This window comes from Hyperolius riggenbachi, chromosome 12 (assembly GCF_040937935.1).
Source record: "Hyperolius riggenbachi isolate aHypRig1 chromosome 12, aHypRig1.pri, whole genome shotgun sequence".
Classification (NCBI taxonomy): Eukaryota; Metazoa; Chordata; class Amphibia; order Anura; family Hyperoliidae; genus Hyperolius; species Hyperolius riggenbachi.
Window position 1 is genome coordinate 21,981,594 of NC_090657.1, and position 17,748 is coordinate 21,999,341.

A 17,748-nucleotide genomic window follows, 5' to 3' on the forward strand; every position below is an offset into this window, starting at 1 on the left:
ATTCAGCGTATCTATACATAATCAGCTGTCACCTATAGTGCCGAGCAGCGCTGGGGTAACACAGAGTAATGACAGGCGAGAGAGCACATCCTGAAGACACCTGCTGTGGAGCCAGGGAGTGACACGCCCATGGGCGGGATCCCAACATGAAGCGCCCGGTTCGGTGACGTCATCAGACTGCGCCGGGCTCCATGCTGGGTTCATTGAGAGTCGCTCTTGCCGCGTTCTGCGGCTACCGGAGCCATAGAGGTATCCTTCCTGCTAATCTCCACTCCGGCTCACATGCTACTTCAGGGGTGGTGTGTGTACTCTGCGGGTCAATTAGTGGTGGGCGTGCCTCCTCTTGTGACAAATATGTGACGGTACCTGATCATGTGACGGTGGTGCGCCACTCCCACTTTTGGTTATGTGATACTGGTAGTGTTCTTCCCCCTTCTGGTAATTTGGCATTGGTGTTGTGGTGAAAGTTAATGCAGCTTTGAATTCGCAACCTCTACCATTCTGCTCCTGTGGGGTGCAAGTTCTAATAGGTTGCATGTGAAAATCAAAATGTGCAGCCTCTACCATTCCTCCACCTCACATGAACCTTCCAACCTTTCTCCCTAACACTAATCTACCCTATCCTGTGCCTACCCTCCACCTATCCCAAGCCTAACCTACCATATAATGTGCCTAAGACTACCCTCCATCCATCCCAAGCCGCCTCTAGTCCCCCCCCCCCCCCCCTCTCGGGGGTCTCCTGTGCCCCCCTGTAAAAAGTGCCCGGCTAGCGACAGTCTACTTGTCGCTAGCCGTCTATTTACCTTCTGTATGTCATTCAATGCGCACTCCCCCGCCGCTGCCTGCCTCCTGTGAGCTTCCTCCAATCGAAAGATTGATAGATTACAGACATTTTAAGGTGAAAGGGGGAGTAGAGTCTGACACTCCCACCATATTTATTACCAAGTCTGGGTGTGTGGCTGAAGTGTAGGCCGCAATGTGACAGTGCAGCAGGTGAGACAGTGTGTGAAGGAAGTAACCATGTTTCAGTTAGGCCTGGTTCACAGCGGTTTTTCCATTACGTAACTGGAACATATACTGTACAAATGGAACAGATGTGAATGGATCCAATGTTAACCTATGTATCCATTCACATGCGTCCATTGGTACGGATACGTTCCGTACGTTCCGGGACCTAAAAATTGCTGCAGGCCCTAATTTTCCGGACCGTTTTGTTCAGCGGAACGGATCCAGACGAAAATGCAGCAACATTGGGGGCAATGGGAAACGGAACGTTTCTTCACACTAGTGAAGAAATGGACCATTCCACGGGGGATGGGGGCATGGGCCCGACGCGATTCGCGTTGGGAGGGTGAGGGGAGGGTGCAGCAGCCGGGCGGGTGGGCTAGGGAGGGTTTATACACATGACACGCTGTGTAGTCACAGCGGAAGAAGAGGAAGCCTCCACCGCCGGCTGCCTATGAAGATTAGGTATGTATTGCTGAGTGAAAACGGATCCGATCAATCATTGATCAGATCCGTTTTCACTATGTGAACCGAGCCACGGACTGAGCCATCCGGATCCGGTGAAGCGGAGACCGGATCCGCTCACCGGATCCTTTTGGCTCATTTTGCAGATGTGAAGCGGGCCTAATTCCAAAAAAGGTGAGGCCATGTGAGATAAAAGGTCATGGATTTGTTCCAGTTTCTTACATACAGAATGGGCATTCCATAAAGCACCTGTTATGGGAGGGGGAGTACTGGGGGTGTGAGATTTGTGAATAAGGTTAGTTGTATGAGGAAAGCTGTGGGGTGGACGAGGCAGATGCACAGGAGAGGCTGTGGCCTAGGATGAGCTGATATATCACCAGCTGCAAGTAGAAGGAGATTGGAAAGTGTCGGCAGATAAGAGTGGGATTTAAAGTAAAACCGAGGTGAGAGCGATATGAAAGCTGCCATATTTACTTCCTTTACAACAAAACCAGTTGCCTGGCAGCCCTGCTGGTTTATTTGGCTGCAGTAGTGTCTGAATCATACCAGAATCAAGCATGCAGCTAATCTTGTCAGCTCTGACATCGTTAGAAACGCCTGGTCTGCAAATGCTTGTTCGGGGTCTATGGCTAAAAGTAAGAGGCAGAGGTTCAGCAGGACAGCCAGGCAACTGGTACTGTTTAAAAGGAAATAATTATAGCAGCCTCCATATCACTCTCACCTTGGGTTCACTTTAAAATGTTGCCTAGGAATGTTTGGAGCTGCAGGGGGAAGACTTTTTAGGAGAGAAAAAAGCTTTTGAGAGGCCAAGAAAGGCAAGGGGAGCAGTGAGGTTGAAATGAGTATGGCGTGTGCTACATTGGGAGGGTGCATGAAGCTATGCTGCTTACAGGTGTAAGCCAGAACTTGGAAAAGAGCAGGGTAAACATAGTGGTAATGTGGGTAAGAAAGAAAAGTGCCCCTATGGGGTACTCGCCTCGGGAGGGGTAAGCCTCTGGATCCTAAAGAGGCTTCCCCTATTCTCCTCCGCAGTCTCTATCACCCGGACCCCCGAGGAGTGGCCTCCCGGCACATGCACGCTAGCTCCGTCCCTCTCTAGCTCTGGTGGAGATCCTTGCGCTAGCCTCATTTGGTCCGTGCTACTGCCTAGGTGGCTCATGCCTGCACAGCAGAGCAGCCCCAATCTGAAGAAAGCTGAGCGAGCCAGAGCCAGCACACATGTGCGAGACGCCAACAAGAAGACTTTCCAAGGTCCCACTGTTGGAACGAGACTGAGGAGGCTAGGGGGAGCCTCATTAGAATTCAGAGGCTTCCCTCTCCTGAGTGGGGACTCTGTAGGGGCACTTTTCTTCGCTTCAAGTGCACTTTAAGTTATGGCGGAGAAGTGCTTTCTCCTATTATCTGATGGTGGTGGGGTCCTCCACTGTCAAGTGGTGGTGGAGGTGCTTTTCTTCTTGTCCTATGAAGATGGTGGGTCATATTTCCTTCTGGGCATGTGACGGGTGATGGGATCAGCTTTCTCCAGATTATGTGATTGTATTTTTGGCATTTTACTAATCGTGCTAAAGTGGCAGTAACAGGAAGATATTAACACATGCAGCAAATGTTACTGTACAATATGCTGACCTATTTTGTATTACAGGTAAGCACCTCATGCGACCATGTCTTGTGGCTTCACTCCAGCAACACCTTGTACATTATTCCCATACTGTGGAGGGAATGGACAATCCAAAGGAAGTAGACTCTGTGGTGCATGATGTAGATGGAAACATAGAGAAGTCCTATACTCCACAGCAGAGAGCCATTATCCTACAGTTACTGAACACTGCCACAGAGAGCCAGCTGGGCTGTGTGAAGCAGCTGCAGGGGGAGAAATCGGCCAGCATTGTTCAGTTCCGTGAGCAACATGGGCCTTTCCAAGATTTAAACGCACTGAGAAAAGTCAAGCATTTTCAACCTAATTTCATCCAGAAGACTTGTGACTCCATCCTTCGCCTCACCCGCAGAATTGAGCAGAACGTGATTGCCAGATTCCTAAAGCCTGATGTTCCTCTTCACAGGCTGCAGGTGGGTTCACTGAGTCACTAAAACCAATATCCGATACAGAGGACCTGACGTATGCACACATATTTCTATTCTGCAACCCTACTCTGACTGCACCCCAGGACCATGGACATAGCCATACTGCAATCCAGAGATGGGTGATCTCCAGGAAGAGAAATTGGGATATATATACTGTTGCCATTGAGATGGGCAATTAGAACATAGGATTGAAGGAGATTCATACACTAATCAAATTAAATCTACTGAGGCAGGGAATAAAAGAAGAAAGAGAGGGAAGAGAGAAAAAACAATTGACAAATAAGCTCCTTACTAATGAAACAGCAAACCTTTGTACATTACAAATTATGATATATTTCAAAAAAATATGTATTAATACATGAGCATGTACTAAGTACATTTTGCATATTCGTTTTTACCACCTGGCTTGCTGGATTTTAAAAAAACTTCATGTGAGAATATCAGATTAAAGGGAACCTTAACTGAACGGGGGGTAAAGAGTTTCACTTACCTGGGACTATTACCAGCCCCCTGCAGCAGTCCTGTGCCCTCGGAGCCGCTCTGGAATCCTCTGGTCCCACGCTGTCACTTAGTTTCGTTTTTGACGACTCACCAGTCGGCCGGCCGCCATGCGTATTATTGGACGCATTCCCTACTGCAATTAGCGCTGTTGCGGTGCGCAACGCGTACAAAGATACGATGAGTCGTCAAAAACGAAACTAAGTGAGAGCGGGGGACCGGAGGATTCCAGAGCGGCTCCGAGGGCACAGGACTGCTGCAGGGGGCTGGTAATAGCCCCAGGTAATTAAAACTCTTTACCCCCCGTTCAGTTAAGGTTCCCTTTAAGCTTGGTTAGCCTGTGAGCCGTCTAAACTCCACCCCTTGTCCTATTATCAGGCACATTATTATTATTATTATTATTATTATTATTTAGTATACATACATAGACATAGTAGGGATTAGCTTGTGAGTCCCTCTATAGGAAATGTTAAGTGACAAGACAATATACTCTACAGCGCTGCGTAAAATGTCAGCGCTATATAAATCGTGTAGTGTATGTATTGTAGTCTAGGGCCAATCTAGGGGGAAGCCAATTCACTTATCTGTATGTTTTTGGGATATGGGAGGAAACCGGAGTGCCCGGCAAAAAAAACCATGCCGACACAGGGAGAACATACAAACTGTGTGCAGATGTTGACAGGCACATGAGGTAGTTAGGGAGGCGCTGAGTGAGCAAAAGCCAGTCTTTCACTGTAAACACAAGAGCTCTGTCCACTTCCTCTCTGCAGCTTAGAGAAATTACCTCCTTGTGTCCAGCACTGCAACGCTAGTTCTGCAGTATATTGCAATCAATTCCTATCTAGTCCCTTTCTGCTCAGTGTTTAATAAAAGATTTGCTCTTTTCACACCCTCAACACGTTTATAAAAATGTTACGTAAAAGAGCAGTAAGATTGAGATTGGCCCGAATACACACAACGGGGGTGACAACGTTGGAACGAGAGAAGCAAGAGATAACAGGGAAGGCTCTAGAGCAGGGGTCTCAAACTCGCGGCCCGCAGGCCATTTGCGGCCCTCGATACAATATTTTGTGGCCCTCGCCGGCAAAAGCTTACTTATAGTTCGCTTCAGTGCTCCCAAGTAATCCGCCACATCCCCGCCGCTAAACGAGGGCTACTGAGCCCCCAAATCGCCCGGGGGGCAATCCGCCAGCATTTCCTGGAAGAGGCAGAGCTTTCAGCTTCAGCTCTGCCCCTCCTGACGTCAATCGCGGCGATCTCTCCCCGCCCCTCTCTGTGAAGGAAGAGTGAGAGGGGCGGGCAAAGGCGGCGATGCGCCGCGATTGTGAAATTCCTTATGCGGCCCGGCCTGATCCTGACTTTGTCTCCTGTGGCCCCCCCAGGTAAATTGAGTTTGAGACCCCTGCTCTAGAGGATCCAGAGCCTTCTCTGCCCATAGGTAAGTATCTGACTTTTTTTTTTTTTGCCACTTGGCATTTACTTTAACCACTTCCGGATTCTCGGTGCGTATATGTACGCCCCTGAATCCTGAAGTGTATTCCATAGTTCCATGTCAGTTCACGGAGGGTGTCTCCGTGAACACCCTGCGAGCCGATCGGCGGCTCGCAGGGTAATTGTAAACACACGGGGAAGATCTTCCCCGGTGTTTACATGTATACGGCGCTGCTGCGCAGCAGCGCCGTAGAGGAGATCGGCGATCCCCGGCCTCTGATTGGCCGGGGATCGCCGGCATCTGATAGGCTAAAGCCTATCCCATCAGGCGCAGGACGGAAATCCGTCCTGCGCCGCTCACAGGGGGAGGGAGGGAAGGGGAAGGAGGCCAGGAAGCGCTGCGGAGGGGGGCTTTGAAGAGCCCCCCCCCCCCCCGCAAGCGCAAGCAGCCGGCGGCGATCAGAGCCCCCCAGCAGGACATCCCCCTAGTGGGGAAAAAAGGGGGGGGGAGTCTGATCGGCCTGGCTGCTATCTGATCGGTGCTGCGGGCTGGAGAGCCCACGCAGCACCGATCAGCAAAACCCATAGCGTGGTACAGAAGTGGTTAAAGAAGAACACTTTTATTTATTTATTCATTTTTTTATAAAGTTGCTGTGCTGCTACAAATGTAATCTTTTAGCAGTGGGAGGAGTTGGGCTGGGTCAGGTGATCTGCTTTGTTCTGGGAAAGGAACTGGCAATCTCCTGGGAACAAGAAGCTATCGGATGCAGCCAGACAGGTACAATAAGTATATTTATGGAAGAAATAAATACACATGTTCAGTGCACAAAAGCAGATGAAAAACTAGAATTTAGAACCAAACAATAAATCCATTAAAGGAAACAGTAACTGCTGAACTAATGGATACCAATACAGTAGAATCCCTTTGTAGTAAACGCCAAGGCATCTGGCCAAGTAGTTTACAGTATTAGAAGTTTACTGCATCAGAAATGGTGATATGTTGTATATTCATACTGGTGAATTTTTGGGACCTGAGGACTGAGTTTACTATAGCCAGAGGTTTACAATATCAGAGTTTACTATAACGAGATTCTACTGTAAATGCAATGTTATGTGTGTACTGTATTCCAATGATAACAATGACACTTAAACGGTCTCTCTGAAAGACAGTGATTATAAATATATATATATATATTTATATATATATATTTATATATATATATATATATATATAAACAGAAATAATTATATACTACCATTCTAGCAAATGTATGCTTTAAAGAATAAATAAGAAACGCTTCTTGTGGTCCAGTGATATTTCCTGGACCTCTTTTGCAGGACTTTGCTGCCCCTTGATGCATGGTTTATGTCTTGCAGGCAGCAGAGAGCGTGGTGTCCATCGTGTTCGGTCTCAAGAAGTTTGCCTGGGTACACGTTGACCGCACTATGACAGTCAGAGACTGGCAGGAGCAAGACTGTTGCTGCTTCCTGAAGGGAAAACACGTGCCGGAGCTCTACTTAGAAGATGTGAGTCATGGTCTACCGACTGCAATTAGGAATAGGTCAGCACAGAGAACAGGTTTGGTGAGGTAGATAAGTTAGGGATAGGTCAGTGCAGAGTGCAGGTCAGGTGAGCTAGATGGGTTAGGTCTGTACAGAATGCAAGTAAGGTAGAGGGGTAGGGACAGGTCAGTGCAGATTGTAGGATAGGTAGAGTGGTAGGGACAAGTCAGTACAGAGGTTAGGTAGAGGGGGTAGGGATAGGTCAGCACAGAGTTCACGATAGGTAGTGGGGATAAAGATAGGTCAGCACAGTGAGCAGGTTAGGTAGAGGGGATAGGTCAGCACAGAGGGCAGGTTAGGTAGAGGGGATAAGGATAGGTCAGCACAGAGGGCAGGTTAGGTAGAGGAGATAAGGATAGGTCAGCATAGAGGGCAGATTAGGTAGAGGGGATAGGGTAGCACAGAATGCAGGATAGGTAAAGGGGATAGGTCAGTACAAAGGGCAGGATAGGAAGAGGGGATAGGTCAGCACAAAGAGCAGGATAGGTCAGCACAGAGTGAAGGATAGGTAGAGGTGATAGCCTGGGTCAGCACAAAATGCAGGATAGGTACAGGGGATAGGTCAGCACAGAGGGTAGGAAAGGGGATAGGTAAGCAAAAAGTGAAGCATAGGTAAATGAGACAGGTCAGGACACAGTGCAGGATAGATGGGATGGGTTAGCCCAGAGTGCAGGACACGTTGGGGGAGGGTGGATAGGTATAGGTCAGCGCAAAGTGCAGGATAGGGAGAGGGGATAGCTAAAGGTCAGCACAGAGTGCATGATAGGGAGAGGGGATAGGTTGAGTTTGGTATAGAGGACGGGGATACATCAGAACAGAGTTCAGGTTAGGTGGGATTGAGGGATTAGATCAAAACAAATTTTAGGATAAGGTTAAGTGTTGGGAAGGGATTTTAGGTCATTTGAGGGAATGGGATTAGGGAGGCATACATGTGAAAAAGGCGTGGGGTGAAGCCTATTTTTTATATACAGGATTCCCCTACTGTAACCCGCTGCCTTTCCTTTCGTTATTCAGCTCCCAAATTACACAGTGAGCACCCCTATAGTCCTAATTCACATGGCCTGTGGCAGCACCCAGGTGCGTTTCTAGGGTCCTTGGAGATCAGGGGCATCTCTGGGCACCAGGCTAGTGCTCAGTGGCTAAAAATGGCCATGGCCGTATATTGAATGTGGGCGGGGCCAAATGTACATGAACGTAGCAGTGTTCTGTGTTCACAGTAGTGCATTGCGATACGGCATATAGCGGCTCACTGACGCTGACCTGGCTGGTGAAAATACTGTGGTGACGCTGGTCTGGCTGGTGGCCTGGTTTACAGGATGTAAGCTATATTGACACAGCTCCTAGTACGTTGCCATAGAGGCACCATAGCTCCTACCATGCACCCAATTGCGACCCCACAGCTCCCAGCATGCCCCCATTGAGGCACCATAGCTTGATATGCTGCATGCTGGGAGCTGTGGTGCCCAATAGTAACATACTAGGAGCCTGCGCTGTGCCAATATAGCAACATCCTAAAAGCTTTATGACACATGGCTCTTATTGTATCCTCAGTGCCATCAGAGCACTTGTAGATTCAGCGGAGCCTGGCAGCGGACATCACATGGGAGTAGTTAGGCTCAATTCTTCCTGATTGGCTGCCTGACCCTATGTGATGTCCACTGCCGTGCTGAAGAGCATCTAGCTAAGCTGACTGCATGGCTCCGCCCACTGCAGGAAGGACGCCAGGGCAACGGCAAGGACGCTTGCTTTTGCATCCCGCAGTATTCAGGCACTGTGGTGGGCACAATGGGTCCCAAAATTCTGGGCACTTTAAGATATACGGGGCACGTGCTCAGGATCTACAGCTCTAGCGACGTGCCTGGAAGCACTCAAATCCTCTGCACCACCCAGCGCCCACATTTACTGTTTCATTAGGAATAGGTTAGGCATAGTGTTATGAAAATTGGCCATAGTAATGAGGTAAGGGAGGTTAGGGTTGGTGATATGTTGGGAGTAGGGTATAGGGCAGGCATGGGCAAACTTGGCCCTCCAGCTGTTAAGGAACTACAAATCCTGCAATGCATTTGCCTTTATGAGTCATGATTGTGGCTGTCAGACTCCTGCAATGCATTGTGGGACTTGTAGTTCCTCAACAGCTGGAGGGCCAAGTTTGCCCATGCCTGGTATAGGGAATTAGACAGGGTAGGGTATAAGACAGAGGACAGTTATGGTAAGAAAGATGCTAGAGATAGGTGAAGGCCGTCAGGGTATCTAAAACTTTGTAATCAGGATATACTCTGAGCACAATAATGTCACTAGTCATGAGCTCATACCAACTGGTCTGAGGAGCCATGGTATAATAAATAATGCCCTTATTCCATCTCTGAAGCCTGCAAGGGCTGCACGGTTTCCCTGACAAGCCTGGGGGAATGGAAGCCAGAATGTCCCAGAAAGAACCATTTCCATCTTGATTTTTCTGTCCCCAGAAAAGTGGTGGCATTCAGACGCTGCTATTGTAATTTTATATACCATACCTCCTGTATGGATGAATGAAAAGTGAGAACTCTTAGTTTCTGATCATGGCCTGTCATGTGACCTCTGTTTCTCCTCTGCAGATCTCCTCTGTGGTGTCCAAGCTTCCGCAGGCAGATTTCTACATCCTAGAGAAGCCATCGCTAACCCTTCAGAAGACTGCACTCTTCCCTGCAGTGTTACACATGCGTACGGTGGAAGCCATGTTGTACTGCTTGCTGAACCCGCAGCTGGCAGAGGGGTCGGGACATCGAGTCTTCAGCATGGCCAGGAACACAGTTGGGAAGCACTTTAAGATCATGTTGGCTGAATCGAGGACAAGCGGTGTGGAGGTTGTAGAGAGACTAATTAATGAGGCTGTTCTTGTACCAAAACCTAGAGTGAACTTTACGCCAGAAATCATCAAGCAATACCGCCACCACCTCCAGCCCCGAGGCCAGAACCGCCATGAGGAGATGTGTGACACATTGCTTCAGGCTATTGCTTTCTATGAGCTGTCTTTCTTCTAGAGCTGGCCATGCAGACTGCATTGTCACTGGAGAGATTTCCCCCCTCACTTCCTGTGGTGTCAGACAGAAGACAGGAAGTGAGGTAGAATAGCCAATCGGCTGAAGATTTGTACTTCAAGCAGTATTTGATTGGTTAGTCTTTAACAGCGTGACATAGTGAACACACTGAACAGTTTGTGACTACAGCTACCTGGGCTCTGGATACATATAATAAAAACAGCAGATCGAGCCTGTAGTGCAGACTTTTCCTTAGGGCCATTCACACTGGGGAGATTTCCATATTGCTTTTAACCACTTCAGCCTACAGGGTTGAGATTTTTTTTTACATCTGAGCAACTTTCACCTCCCATTCATTTGCAATAACTTTAGCACTACTCATCACAATAAATTGATCTATATCTTGTTTTTTCCGACACCAATTAGGCTTTCTGTGGGTGATACATTTTGCTGAGAATTCATTTATTCTAAATCCATTTTAACAGGAATATTAAGAAAGAAATGGAAAAAAATAATTTTTGCTCAGCTTTTGGCCATTATAGTTTGAAATTAATACATGCTACCATAATTAAAACCTATGTACTTTATTTACCAATTTGTCCCGCTTATTACACCATTTAAATTATGTCCCTATCACAATGTATGGCGCCGATATTTAATTTGGAAATAAAGGTGCATTTTTTCAATTTGCGTCTATCACTATTTAGAAGCCCATAATTTAATAAATCATATTGATATACTCCTTTGACATGAATATTTAAAAAGTTCAGACCCTTAGGTAACTTTTTTTTTTTATTAACCGGTTCAGCGCCGCAGTGCCGAAAATCTCATGCATCCGAGCAACGTTCACCTCCCATTCATTCGCCTATAACTTTATTGCTACTTATCACAATGAATTGATCTATATCTTGTTTTTTCCGCCACTAATTAGGCTTTCTTTGGGTAGTACATTTTGCTAAGAATTATTTTTTTCTAAATCCATTTTAACAGGAAGATTAAGAAAGAAATGAAAAAAAATCATTATTTCTCAGTTTTTGGCCATTATAGTTTGAAATTAATATACGCTACCGTAATTAAAACTCATTTATTTTGTTTGCCTATCTGTCGCGGTTATTTCACCGTTTAAACGATGTCCCTATCACAATTTATAGTGCCGATATTTCATTTAGAAATAAAGGTGCATTTTTTCAATTTGCGTCCATCGCTATTTATAGGCTTATAATTTTAAATAATATAATAACATACTCTCTTGACATGCATATTTAAAAAGTTCAGACCCTTGGGTAACTATTTATGTTGTTTTTGTTTTTTTTTATTGTATTTTTTTTTGTTTTTTTTAAATAAAAAAATGTATGTGGGTAATTTTTGGGGTGGGAGGGAAACTGCTATTTTCTAATGTAAAATAATGTAATTGTTTTATTAAAAATGTATGTGGGTGCAGTTTACTATTTGGCCACAAGATGGCCACAGTGAGCAAAGTCCTGGATGCGAACTATGTCGCATCCAGGAACTAAAATTCAGAGGAGTTGTTTCCTGGGGGGCAGAAATACCACGCTCTCTGGAGAGAAAGCGTCGGTATTTCTGCGGGGAAGTCAGATCGGTGAATGGGAATTATATTCCCATTCACTGATCGGGGGGCTAGCGGCGGGCGGCGGGCGCGCGCCCGATCGCGCGCACCACGCAGGGAACACAGCAGTGCCTTTCTGGACGAGAAAGCTCGTCCAGAAAGGCCGAACTGGTTATTGTAATTTTTTATTTTATTTTTTATCAAAACTTGTATGTGGGTATTTTTTGGTGTGGGAGGTAAACAGGGGATTTTAAATGTTTAAAAATGTATTTATTCAATACAGTGTTTTTTTGGTGTAGTTTGCTATTTAGCCACAAGATGGCCACAGTCAAAGTCCTGGGAGCAATCGATCTCGCACCCAGGAAGAAGTATGAAGACGGGGAACTTTTTGATCTCAGAAAAGCCGCAGCGTCTGAAGAGATACTGTCGGCTTTTCTCCGGGGGGGGGGGTCCAATCAGTGAAAGGGATTTATAATCCCTTTCATTGATGGGTGGGCTAACGGCCGGCAGCATGCATGGGGGGAGTGCGCGCACCTAACTGGACGAAAATTTTCATCCAGTTAGGGTGAAGTGGTTAATGGCTGGAGATTGCTAACACTTTGAAAAGCACTAGTGTAATTTAAAGTACAGTATATGGAAGTGATCTCACTGCAGCAATCCAAAAATCAAAAACACAGCAAATACAGTGCTTTTCTGCGATTTTGGAACGAACGTGTTTCAAATGGTAAAGAATTGCGATTGATTGCTCAAAAGTTACGTTTGTGTTAAATTTAAAGAGAATCTGTATTGTTAAAATCGCACAAAAGTAAACATACCAGTGCGTTAGGGGACATCTCCTATTACCCTCTGTCACAATTTCGCTGCTCCTCGCCGCATTAAAAGTGGTTAAAAACAGTTTTAAAAAGTTTGTTTATAAACAAACAAAATGGCCACCAAAACAGGAAGTAGGTTGATGTACAGCAGTGGTCCTCAAACTAAGGCCCGCGGGCCGAATGTGGCCCCCTGAAGCTTTTTTACCGGCCCCCCATACACAAAATATATTATAGATGCGGTCAGCTACATCTTTAAATATTGGTTTTCCACATATAGAACGAAGCCAGAAAGCAGTAATTTCACTGGTTTCCAATCAAATTCCAAGTCAGGTGACACTGCTGTCCAATTGGACTGCAGGTTGTCACCTGAGTATGCTTCACTGTCTGGCCCGCAAAGACTTCTACATCATTTTATGTATACTCCGGCCCCCCAGGAGTCTGAAGTATGTTGACCCGGCCCTCGACCCAAAACGTTTGGGGACCCCTGATGTACAGTATGTCCACACATAGAAAATACATTCATACACAAGCAGGCTGTATACACCCTTCCTTTTGAATCTCAAGAGATCATTTGTGTGTTTCTTTCCCCCTGCAGCTATCTTCCACTGAAGTGTCAGGCTGTTTCTTACTGCAGAGTGCAGACAGCTCTGCCCATATGTAATTCCTCAGTATGTGAAAGCCCAGCCAGCTCAGAGGAGGATTTATCCAGCTTGTAAAAGATAAGAGAGAAGAGAGAAGCTGCCCTAATCTAAATAATATACAGGCAGTGTGCAGAGAGGGGCCTGGAGGGGGGAGATGCATCACAGAACCACAACACTGAAGAACTTGGCAGCCTTCCAGACACAGGCTGACAAGTCTGACAAGAGAGAGATAAGTTGATTTATTACAGAGATGGTGATAGTAGAACGTGCTGCAGTAAGCCAGAACACATTAGAATAGCTTTTGGAACTTGTAGGATGATAAAAAACAGGATGCAATTTTTGTTACGGAGTCTCTTTAAAACCCCCCCAAAAATCACCCCGCAAAATGCTAGCGTTTTGCATTCTCCAGTGTGAACGGGGCCTTAGTCTGTTGAAGAAGAGTAGAGAAATATGAACCCGTTTCCATCTGTTTATGGAGTGAGACTCAGACCTCAGTCAATCTGTCTCCACTCTTTCCTGCCTCACTTAACTGTTCCCTCTGGCCAACTGTCAGGCTGGTGCCCACCATCACATGAGATGGTGATAGTTGGCCAGTATGGGTGGCTTTGAGAGGGAAAAAAAGAGACAGGCACAATTTGAGTTAAGGGGCCCATATACTGGTCGATTTAGCCATCGATCGATAGATTCTATAGAATCGATTGTTCGATCAGAAATAGATTCAAATTCCCCATTTGATCAATTTCAATTGATTTGATCTATCTGAGAGGATGGAAAATCGATGTCGATCTGCTGCCAGCAGGCCCATAGAGTTGCATTGGATCCAAAAGTCCAATAATGCATTTAGATCGATTTCATTCTGAATCTATTGGAAATCTGTTCCTAGTGTGTGGCACACATCAGATAGATTCCTGTCAGATTGAACTTGACAGGAATCTGCAAGAAATCTATCTGATGGTCGAATCTGCTGCAAATCTATAAGTGTATGGCCACCTTTAGACTCTGGTAACAGACACTGGTTTACTTTAAAGAGAAACCGTGACCAAGAATTGAACTTCATCCCAATCAGTAGCTGACACCTCCTTTCACATTAGAGATCTATTCCTTGTAACAAATGGATCATCAGGGGGCGCTGTATGACTGATATTGTGGTGAAAACCCTCCCACAGGAAACAGGACCATTTTCCTGGCAGTTTCCTGTCTGTGAACCTCGTTGCATTGTTGGAAATAGCTGTCTCCAACTGCCAAAAAAGCAAGCAGAAGGTACTTCCAGTGACATCACCTGCCAGCAGTAAAAATGTCAGAATAAATGTCAGAATGTAAATTACGGAGAGGAAAGCTTTTACATTGGACAAACACTGACTAAATAATTTATACATAATTATTGTAAAAATGAAGCACTTTTTTTATTAATCATTTTCACTGGAGTTCCTCTTTAAAGGACTTCCGAGGCCAAATGTCAAAAAAAGTTAAATACCTGCATCACTTTTGTAGGCACGGAGGATGCCGTCTGCGCCCTCCGTGCCGTTCCACCGGGTCCCCGCCGCTCAATAGCCCCCTGGGCCGGCTCCCCCGACCTCACGTCCCGGGTCGGACTCTTTTGCCTGCACTAATATGGCCGCATGAGCTGGGGGGGGTTGGCCCTAGAGCTGCGCAGCCGCACTCGCAGCTATGCGGACTGCGCAGCTGCGGCCAGCTCATGCGGCCATGTTATTGCAGGCAAGAGAGCCTGACCCGGGGCGTGAGGTCGGGGGAGCCGGCACGGGGGGCTAATGAGCGTCGGGGACCCGGCGGAACGGCACGGAGGGTGCAGACGGCGTCCTCCGTGCCTACAAAAAAAAAAAAGTGATGCAGGTATTTAACTTTTTTTGACATTTGGCCTCGGAAGTCCTTTAAGGGCCTGTTTCCACTACATGCAGAAAAACTTAACACAATTTTTTTGATGCAGATTTCCCCATAGGCATGCATTGGAGTCAGTTTTTCTGCATCCAATCTGCGTGTAGTGGAAACAGGCCATATTAACCAGCTGGGCGGTATGGACGAGCTCAGCTCGTCCATCACCGCCGGAGGCTGCCGCTCAGGCCCTGCTGGGCCGATTTTCATGAAATAAAGAGCAGCACACGCAGCCGGCACTTTGCCAGCCGCGTGTGCTGCCCGATCGCCGCCGCTCTGCGGCGATCCGCCGCGAGCAGCGGCGAAAGAGGGTCCCCCCAGCCGCCTGAGCCCAGCGTAGCCGGAACAAAAAGTTCCGGCCAGCGCTAAGGGCCCATTCAGACTACAAAATGCGGACCGCAACGCATGCGGACCGCAACGCGTACGAACGCATGCGGACCGCAACGCGTACGAACGCACGCATGTCCGCGTTCGTATGCGTTGCGTGGCTGATCCCATCACTGAAAAGTGAATGGGACAGCCGCGCGTTTTTGTAAAATCTGCGTGCAGCATGCGTTCCCGGACCGCACAGGTCCGGAACGCATGCTGTGTGAACATCAGACATTGCACTCTATGCAATGTCTGATGTCGTGCGTTTTGGCCACCTGCACGCGTTTCCAAAACGCGGCTGGAAACGCGTGCAGTGTGAACGGGCCCTAAGGGCTGGATCGGAGGCGGCAGACGTCAGGACGTCGGCTGACGTCCATGACGTCACTCCGCTCGTCGCTATGGCGACGATGTAAGCAAAACAAGGAAGGCCGCTCATTGCGGCCTTCCTTGTTTATTCTGGGCGCCGGAGGCGATCGGAAGAACGCCTCCGGAGCGCCCTCTAGTGGGCTTTCATGCAGCCAACTTTCAGTTGGCTGCATGAAATAGTTTTTTTTTTATTTAAAAAAAACCCTCCCGCAGCCACCCTGGCGATTTAATCAGAACGCCAGGGTGGTTAAGTGTTGTTCAGAACAGTTGTTTTAACAGCATTTCTTACATCAGGAGGGCAGCTAACCCGCACCAACCCTTTGCATGACATCAGTCTGTCAGCACAGCTCATACAAGAGCAGAGTAAAACATTTGTCACTGCACTGCATCATGGTTCAGTTCTGCTGGGAAGGTGAGCCAGCCTGGTAACTAGCCCATTTATCTTGCAGCAGTCAGACAGATTGATATCTCAGTCGGTACACTATCTGCATGGAGTTTGTATGTTCTTCCCAGGTATATGTGTTAACTGTGGATATTCTAGTTACTTCATCCTAACATGAGGGGGAGGTAATGCAGTATGAACTAATTCCCGCAGGGCAACCGCTTTGCAGTATTGGTTTTAACCCTGCAAACTTTGGCATGCGAAAGCAAATGCATATTTGCATGAGCTATGCCTGGTGAATAGCCAATTAGGCCAAATTTGCAAAGCCAGATTTGTCAGGGTTTGATGCACACATCAATTCTCTATAAAGTGTAGTGTTTCATTTCCATCCCCCTTTGGAGGCGGGTGGTGGATGGCTTGTTCTAGGAGGTGAGAGCCCTGGAGCGAGCTGTCTGCGCCTGCCCTCCCCCCTTTGGAGTGTTGTGTGAAAGCCAGCTCTGAGCGCCATAGCTTGGAGTGGCCCATGCTACACTCCTTTCTCATGTGTTCGCTCCCAGGTCGTGCTCATGTAGCAGAACGCAATGGACGTTAAAGTGAACCGAGCACCTTTATCATTCAGGATATTTCTATAGCACATGAAAAATGCATGCCGACAATCTGTTTCATTATTAAAATAAACTTTCATTTTACCTTGTATTTTACATTCAAAGTAGATTAATTATCCTGTTTCAGCAGGGCTGCCCGGGCCGCAGAGCTTTCAGGTCCCTAATTGTTTTATTGGGCTAATTACCAAGAGGTAAACAATGCTATTAGACAACAAAGGGGGTTCGTAATTAGGACTGTTTCTTCAAAGACCTAGTTTGTGTCAATGTGTCAAGATAGCATCTCTGACTTCTGTAAATAAGGAATGTGAGGAGGGGGGGGGGGAACATGGCAGCTTCTATGCCAGGAGAGATTCCATTGAAAGAGAATGTGCTCAGTTCCCTTTAAGGTAAGCGCCGGTTTTTAAATTTTGGGAGGCAGGTGCGGGCGGCTTATCCCGGCGCTGGCCACGCTTGGGGGGAGGGGGGGGGGGGGGTTCGCCTGCGCCTCCCCCTCCGGGATGCCGCTGTGGTTTCCAGGCAGTGAAAATGTATTAAAAAAGATTCATTTTTAACATAATTATGTATAAATGTTTAAGGGCCACTGCACACCAGATCCACAAACCGCTAGAGGTTTTTGAAGCAGATTTTCAGAGCGATTCCAGGCATGTTTAGAGAGGTTTTCTGAACATGCCTAGCATTTTTTGGAGCATTTTGGTGTAGATTTCATGTATTGTTACAGTAAAGCTGTTACTGAACAGCTACTGTAACAAAAATGCCTGGAAAACTGCTCTGATCTAGCGTTTTTCAGAGAGGTTTTTCACTTTACTATACTTTAACATTGAGGCAGAAATGCCTCAAAAATCAAAAAAATGCTGCAGCCCCCGAGTTTGTGGAAAAAACAAACCGCTCTCTGCTGTGCATCATCCCATTGAAATACATTAGCCAAGTGTTTTTCTATCCCCAAGCGTTTTTAAAAACGCTACAGAACTGTCGTGGTGTGCACCAGCACTTAGTGTTTGTCCGTTGTAAAATCTTTCTTCTCCCCGATTTACATTCTGACATTTATCACATGGTGA

At 46.9% G+C, this 17,748-nt stretch overlaps 2 protein-coding genes across 3 annotated transcripts in view; one reads left to right on the top strand and one right to left on the bottom strand.

Annotated features, from left to right (window-relative positions):
• ADAP2 (ArfGAP with dual PH domains 2) overlaps positions 1-305 on the bottom strand; it is a 74,015-nt gene extending 73,710 nt beyond the window's left edge. The window contains exon 1 of one of the 2 annotated variants that reach the window (XM_068264544.1): positions 33-305. In XM_068264544.1, coding sequence (XP_068120645.1) covers positions 33-204 — 172 coding nt within the window. In that variant the 5' untranslated portion in view covers positions 205-305. The remainder of the gene's footprint in view (positions 1-32) is intronic. The other variant, XM_068264545.1, reaches the window with a different exon arrangement.
• On the top strand, positions 149-10,648 carry TEFM (transcription elongation factor, mitochondrial). The gene is made up of 4 exons (XM_068264547.1): positions 149-249; positions 3,113-3,537; positions 6,859-7,008; positions 9,639-10,648. The coding sequence occupies exons 1-4, from the start codon at positions 192-194 to the stop codon at positions 10,062-10,064; spliced, it is 1,059 nt and encodes a 352-aa protein (XP_068120648.1). The 5' UTR covers positions 149-191; the 3' UTR covers positions 10,065-10,648.
• The last annotated feature ends 7,100 nt before the right edge of the window (positions 10,649-17,748 follow it).